Genomic DNA, 7094 nt, shown 5'->3' with positions numbered 1-7094 from the left:
CCCTTAAAACATAGTCCAAGTTAGGACCAATTCGAAGAAATTCACCGCCATAGTGAAAACGAACGTTTAACTGAAATGAGTCAATTGCAAGAAACCACCACACTTGCGGCTAGGTTTGCAGGAAACCACCAACTCGTTAATCCTTTGCAGAAAACACCGGAAAATTTGTTAAGTCGTTGCAAAAAGCACTGATCGGATGATTTGGCCCGTTTAATCACTTTCTTACAAGTGGGGCCCAATTGTAAGGAATTAACTTAGCAAAACAATAACACATACACCCCTAGATCTAAAAAACAAAAGCAATCAGACCCTCCCCACTACCCTCCCCACGGCGCGTTGCCATCCACTACGCGCCGGCGCCACGCCGCTGCCATCTATCCGGCAGGGTGGCGCCCAGGCCGGGTTGCCGGCACGGTGGCGTTCTTGATGCCGAGGTGCGCCACGGCGTCGACGAAGCGCTTGCGCAACAACACGTCCTCCGCCTTGGTTCACGTCGACGTCGATGTAGTAGCTGCACCCGCCGGACACAGACCAACAGAGGGCTTGGTCAGAGAAACAGGGCCAACTAAAAATGCGGCGTAGAGAGCAAGGTTTGATGTCGGCGGCGGCGGGTTCAGGTTGCTGGGGCAGGTTGACGGACCTGGGCGGGAGGCGGTCGTGGTCCTCGAGCACGCGGTCGAAGAAGGGGTCGGAGAGCGCCTCCTGGTTGCCGACGGCCCGCAGGCAGTCGTAGATCTCCCTCCTGACGTCAAGCAGCTGCACCACGCCGCCGCCATGGCCGGATGCGGCGGCGGGCGGCCAGCAGCTCTTGCCCATGCCCTCCTCGTCGCTGTCGTAGGCCATCTGCCTGCCCGCGCGCGGGGCCCTACGTGGCGGCCATCCCGGCGCCCTTTATGGCCTCAAGAGGGAGAGGGGAGGCGAGGTGGATGGTGACGCCGACGTACGACCTTGACCAAGCGCCAGGATCTGATTGCTTTTGTTTTTAGATCTAAAGGGTGTATGTGTTATTTTTTTGCTAAGTCATTTCCTTACAATCTGGTCCCACTTGTAAGAAAGTGATTAAGCGGGCTAAATCATCCGATCAATGCTTTCTGCAATGACTTAACAAATATTTTGGTGTTTTCTGCAAAGGATTAACGAATTGGTGATTTTCTGCAAATCTAGCCGCAAATGTGATGGATTTTTACAATTAACTCTTGAATCCTGGCAGGTGGCTGACCACCGTCGACACCGCCGCTGACGCCGGGCGTGACGGCGGTAGGAGCAGGAGGACGGGAACGAGATGCTGCAGCAGCAGCAGCGATAAGAAGTGGCATTGCCCGGCGGTATGCCGCCGGAGAAGCTTCAAGGACATTCTCTCTCTCTCTCTCTCTCTCTTCCCTTCTTGCTTTGTGCCTCTAGGCACGTAGCCGTACTTGTACTGCTGTCTGCTGCTCGAATCAATTTGGATCCGATCTGAATACTCATGTAGGAGGAAGAGTGGAAGGTATTGCCACGTGGAAATGGTTGGCATGTCACCTTCTATTCGAAAAGGAAAGCTCGCCTACTCACTAAATTCCGTCGACAGGAGAATGTTTTGTCAGACCAGAATTATATAACAAGTAGAGATGAAAAACCTTCCACGCTTTTTACATGAGTATTCGGAGAAAGGGTGAACCATGATATTTAAGCTCCCTGTCGACGAATCAGAATTCAGCTTTTTACGAACCGGGCTAATGCACGTTTTGTTAGTAGTCACATAATAGAAATACAACATTTTGTCCAGGTACAAGGAACAGGGAAGGAAAAGAGCGAATCCCCATTGTACAGACACAAAGTACTTCCTCCGTCTTAAAATGTAAGACCATTTTTTACATCATTATAGTGTCAAAAATGATCTTATATTGTGAGACGGAGGGAGTAACTATTTTAGGGCATCTCTAATTGAATTTAACTTCTTAAACACCTTTTCAAACTTTAACTCATTTTTTTTGAAAAAAAAACTCCTCAAATCCAAGGAGTTTAAAAAACATGGATCTAGGTCTAGGTGTTTAGTCATCCCGTCCTATTTTTGCCGGGCAACTTTTATCTTAAATTTACTTTTTTAGCTCCGAGCGAGTTTGTACCATATCATAAACTCTTTGGATATTTGCTTAATAAGATGGCTGCATGCATCATTATGATGAAAAAGATGGGGGTAATCCTTTGTTTCGCAAAAAAAGTATCCCCGCGCGTTCTATTCTGACCAACACTAGATGCCTCTTTGTTGAACCCTTGTTGAAGTCAATAAGAACATGGTTGATCTCTACTCCCATTTGGCAAGTGCCACTAGCTAGCAAATCTCAACAACATTTTCCCAACGAAAAGACCCCAAAAAAACCTACGGTTGCAAAACATATTTGTTCTAAGACTGATAGGTCGTGGTGCTCGTGGCGTTTAGATTGATGGAATCGAGAATCCTGAGGATCTGATCAAGGGCGCTCTTGTCCTTGAGGATGCCCATGTGCGACACATTGGGCAGCTCCACCACCTCGAGGACCTGCGCCGGCGAGTCGGACCAGGCCTTGATCGGTCCCATGAGGCTGGCGAGGTTCACCGTCCCGTCGCCGTCGCCGTACACCACCTTGACGGGCCCCGCGTCGAACCCCTCGTCCCCGAACACGAGGCTCTCCACCGTGTCGACGCCGGTGCCCACCAGGCACGTCACCGGCACGCCCGGCTCTGGCAGGACCTCGCCGAGCGGCCGTGTGCGCGTCCGGTACGGCTCCACCCCGTCGGCGAACCCGATGTCGTTCAGGAACTGCGTGACGTTCTTGGCAGAGTAGGTCCGGTTGTGGCGCTGGGAGACGACGAGCGTGGTGTTGCCGAAGACCTTGGGCGTGGGCAGCAGCCAGAGGTTGCTCTCAGAGCTGCGCTGCTCGTCGCGGATGAGGGAGGGATCGACGAAGGGCACGCCGAGGGTGTTGCCGGAGGCGAAGGTGAGCATCTCCTGCACCGACCCGCCCCACGGCGCGGACAGCGTCACCAGCCGCTTGACGTGCGCCGCGCGCCAGGCGGGCGGGGCGCGGGCCAGGAACTGCAGCGCGTACAGCCCGCCGAGGCTGTGCGCCATGAGGATCGCCGGCCTGCCGCCGTTGGCCGCGCACACGGACTCCACCAGTAGCCGGAGGCGCTCCAGGTAGGCGCTGCCCACCTGCGAGGGATGGCCCGGCGCGGCCAGCCCGTAGCGGAAGTCGTAGGGCGCGCCGAAGAGGTCGCGCCCCTCCTTGTACCCGGCCTTCTCCAGCGTGGTCGCCAGGACGTCCATGTACCCCGTCAGGAGTCTGCACACCAATTTTGGCATGTAATGTCATTGTCATTGGTCCATTCCCCGCATCGTGATTCATGCAATCACATTTCTTTTTTTTGTTTCTTTCACATAGGACATGTTTTGAAGTTCAAACCTTTTCAGCGTGACAAAACTTTCTAACTAGAATTCAGGATAAATCTTTGAGAATTTTTTGTCAAAAGTTTATGTCGGACAGTTTGCCATGTTGCAAAGGTTTGAACTTCAAGAGTCTATATGAGAGAAAGTTAGTGTGTCGCATAGATCTTAAAGCAATATTGCAGAGATATAATAGCAGGGCCGGGCTGCAGGCTTTAAAAATCCACGTCGTCTGCGCCATGGACGTAAACACATACTCCCTCCGTTCCAAATTACTCGTCGTGATTTTAGTTTAAATTTGAATAAAAACCACGACGAGTAATTTGGAACTGAGGGAGCAGAAGAAAAGAAGAAGAGCTGGATTACTTGAGGGTTGGGTCGAGGTAGCGGAGGGTGGAGGTGGAGCCGAAGTCGTCGACCCTGGTGTGGACGCCGGGCGCGTTGCGGTAGTCGTCGGCGTCGCGGTCGTAGTAGAGCATCATCCGCTCCGCGAAGCAGCGGGTGAGGGGCGCGACGACGACGGACGGCTCGAACCACATGCGGAACCAGCCGCCGCGGCCGCGCACCAGCGGCCACACCCGGCAGGTCAGGCTGGACGGGCTGTAGTCGTCCGTCAGCCGCGCCTCCAGCTGGTTGCCGCCGGAGCCCGGGATGAGCACCACCGGGTGCAGCAGCTGCCCGCCGCCGCCCCCGCCCGTCGACGAGGCGCAGCACGAGCTCAGCGACAGCATAGCTAACAGCACGACCGTACGTAGTGGATTTCTCTCCATGACGAGTGTTTGTATGATCGATTTTTGGGTTTTCTTGCTTGTCTCTTGCTTGTTTTTGGATTTGGTGGTCGCTGTTTTGTGTGGCGATGCTTGTCTTGGGTGTTGCTCTTGGGATCGGATCGCTTGTGGAGTGGCTAAAAAGGCAGGGCGCGCGTACGGTGGAAATGGTAGTTACGTCGTCCTTGGAGGGGTCGGTAGTCTCGGCTGCGCTGTGAATCTGCGATCGATTCGCGTCTAACTGCTGCTTAATCACGCCACAGTACTGCGTAGCCGCGTAGCGTTCCGTGGTAGCCTACCTGCGATTAAGTGGGGACAGTGACCAGTCACTCACTGCACAGGCTGCGTTGCTGCTACTTGTTACTATGCGCCGTGCAATCGATTGCTCTGTTCATACGCACCCAGCTTCGACCATCTCTACGCCTCGCACTAAATAAGCTTTTCCGCAAAAAATTAGCCCCAAAACTATTCATATTTAATCGTGGCACTGGCAGTGCAACGAACACCAAAAATAATAAAAATTACATTCAGATTCGCCGCTGCGGGTCGGGGCGGGATGCCTCCTGGCCCCCAGCCAGTGACGGCTAGGCCGCCCGTGGTTCCGGTGGGCAGAGGTGGGCATGCTGGACCCCGGCCGGCAGGGCCGACTTCCTCGGCGACTACTGCTGCAGGTCAGGGCGGAGCCAACGGCCCGAGGCCGGCTGTGGTCAACCAGATCACTTCTGACGGCGTTCAGCCTCGTGCCACGCCGCCGCCTCACTACGTCACGAGGCCGGCGCAAAAACGCTCGGGCCCAACGCAGACGAGGCAGAACTCGACTGCTGAGGAGTCTTATGATCCGCCCCGGGGACAGTGGGGGGACGATGGTTATGATGCATATGGGGATGGCCAACACCATGGCTCGTCATCTACGGGAGGTGGTCGTGGTTATGCCTGGCAGAGTGATGGTTCTGCTGAGAGATCTTTTCTCGGCCCTACGGGTGGTTTTGTCGAGGGAGCTTCAGGCCCAGACTACCGGCAGAGAGGTGGTTACTGTGGTCACCGTGGTGGTCGTGGTGGTGGTCGTGGTCGGTACCGCAGACAGCCTCCGCCACCGGCCGTTGTTGACCATGCGGCCTCTGTCGTGGCAGCCGATCCCATTCAGACGACTGCCCTGCCTAGCCAGGCGATGGATGTCCTGACGGCACTGGCCAACGCGGAGGTTCCTGGGACTGGGGTTACAGCTGAGGCAGGCGACAGGAATGATTCAGAGAGAGCGTCCAAGTGGGCGCGTAAGAAGGAGAAGATGTTATTGTTGGGGAACGTAGTAATTTCAAAAAAATTCCTACGCACAGGCAAGATCATGGTGATGCATAGCAACGAGAGGGGAGAGTGTTGTCCACTTGCCCTCGTAGAACGAAAGCGGAAGCGTTATAACAACGCGGTTGATGTAGTCGTACGTCTTCACGGCCCGACCGATCAAGCACCGAAACTACGGCACCTCCGAGTTCTTGCACACGTTCAGCTCGATGACGATCCCCGGACTCCGACCCAGCAAAGTGTCGGGGATGAGTTCGGTCAGCACAACGGCGTGGTGATGATCTTGATGTTGTAGTGTCGCAGGGCTTCGCCTAAGCACCGCTACAATATTATCGAGGATTATGGTGGAGGGGGCACCGCACATGGCTAATAGATCTCAAAGATCAATTGTTGTGTCTAGAGGTGCCCCTGCCCCCGTATATAAAGGAGCAAGGGGGGAGGTCGGCCGGCCCTTGCAGGGCGCGCCAGGAGGAGGAGTCCTCCTCCTAGTAGGAGTAGGACTCCCCTCTTTCCTACTCCTACTAGGAGGGGGAAAGGAAGGGGGAGAGGGAGAAGGAAAGGGGGGGCGCCGCCCCCCCTCTCCTAGTCCAATTCGGATCAGGGGGGGAGGGGGCGCGTAGCCCACCCTGGCCGCCCGTCTCTCTCTCCACTAAGGCCCATGAGGCCCATTACTTCTCCCGGGGGGTCCCGGGAACCCTCCAGCACTCCGGTTTTCTCCGAAATCACCCGGAACATTTCCGGTGTCCGAATATAGTCGTCCAATATATCAATCTTTATGTCTCGACCATTTCGAGACTCCTCGTCATGTCCGTGATCACATCCGGGACTCCGAACAATCTTCGGTACATCAAAACATATAAACTCATAATGAAACTGTCATCGTAACGTTAAGCGTGCGGACCCTACGGGTTCGAGAACAATGTAGACATGACCGAGACACGTCTCCGGTCAATAACCAATAGCGGAACCTGGATGCTCATATTGGATCCTACATATTCTACAAAGATCTTTATCGGTCAGACCGCATAACAACATACGTTGTTCCCTTTGTCATCGGTATGTTACTTGCCCGAGATTCGATCGTCGGTATCTCAATACCTAGTTCAATCTCGTTACCGGCAAGTCTCTTTACTCGTTCCATAATACATCATCTCGCAACTAACTCATTAGTTGCATTGCTTGCAAGGCTTAAGTGATGTGCATTACCGAGAGGGCCCAGACATACCTCTCCGACAATCAGAGTGACAAATCCTAATCTCGAAATACGCCAACCCAACATGTACCCTCGGAGACACCTGTAGAGCTCCTTTATAATCACCCAGTTACGTTGTGACGTTTGGTAGCACACAAAGTGTTCCTCTGTCAAACGGGAGTTGCATAATCTCATAGTCATAGGAACATGTATAAGTCATGAAGAAAGCAATAGCAACATACTAAACGATCGGGTGCTAAGCTAATGGAATGGGTCATGTCAATCACATCATTCTCCTAATGATGTGATCCCGTTTAATCAAATGACAACACATGTCTATGGTTAGGAAACATAACCATCTTTGATTAACGAGCTAGTCAAGTAGAGGCATACTAGTGACAATATGTTTGTCTATGTATTCACACAAGTATTA

General features: G+C 53.5%; 1 protein-coding gene across 1 annotated transcript; it reads right to left on the bottom strand.

Annotated features, from left to right (window-relative positions):
• Window positions 1-2218: 2218 nt before the first annotated feature.
• On the bottom strand, window positions 2219-4386 carry LOC125550514 (lecithin-cholesterol acyltransferase-like 1). Its single transcript, XM_048713529.1, has 2 exons — window positions 3770-4386; window positions 2219-3302 (listed from the first exon to the last, which is right to left on the bottom strand). Exons 1-2 carry the CDS (start codon window positions 4171-4173, stop codon window positions 2384-2386), a joined length of 1323 nt encoding a protein of 440 aa, XP_048569486.1. The 5' UTR covers window positions 4174-4386; the 3' UTR covers window positions 2219-2383.
• Between the last annotated feature and the right edge of the window lie 2708 nt (window positions 4387-7094).

The sequence above is a fragment of the Triticum urartu genome, chromosome 4 (assembly GCF_003073215.2).
Source record: "Triticum urartu cultivar G1812 chromosome 4, Tu2.1, whole genome shotgun sequence".
Taxonomy (NCBI): domain Eukaryota; kingdom Viridiplantae; phylum Streptophyta; class Magnoliopsida; order Poales; family Poaceae; genus Triticum; species Triticum urartu.
Note: the sequence above shows the minus strand (reverse complement) of the source record. Positions and strands in the feature narration are given on the sequence as shown.

Excerpts from the sequence above, each read along its gene's own strand:
- LOC125550514 (XM_048713529.1), bottom strand. The coding sequence starts at position 4,173 with ATGGAGAGAAATCCACTACGTACGGTCGTGCTGTTAGCTATGCTGTCG. Across the intron at positions 3,303-3,769 it reads TACCTCGACCCAACCCTCAA|ACTCCTGACGGGGTACATGG; the intron begins GTAATCCAGCTC and ends ATTGGTGTGCAG.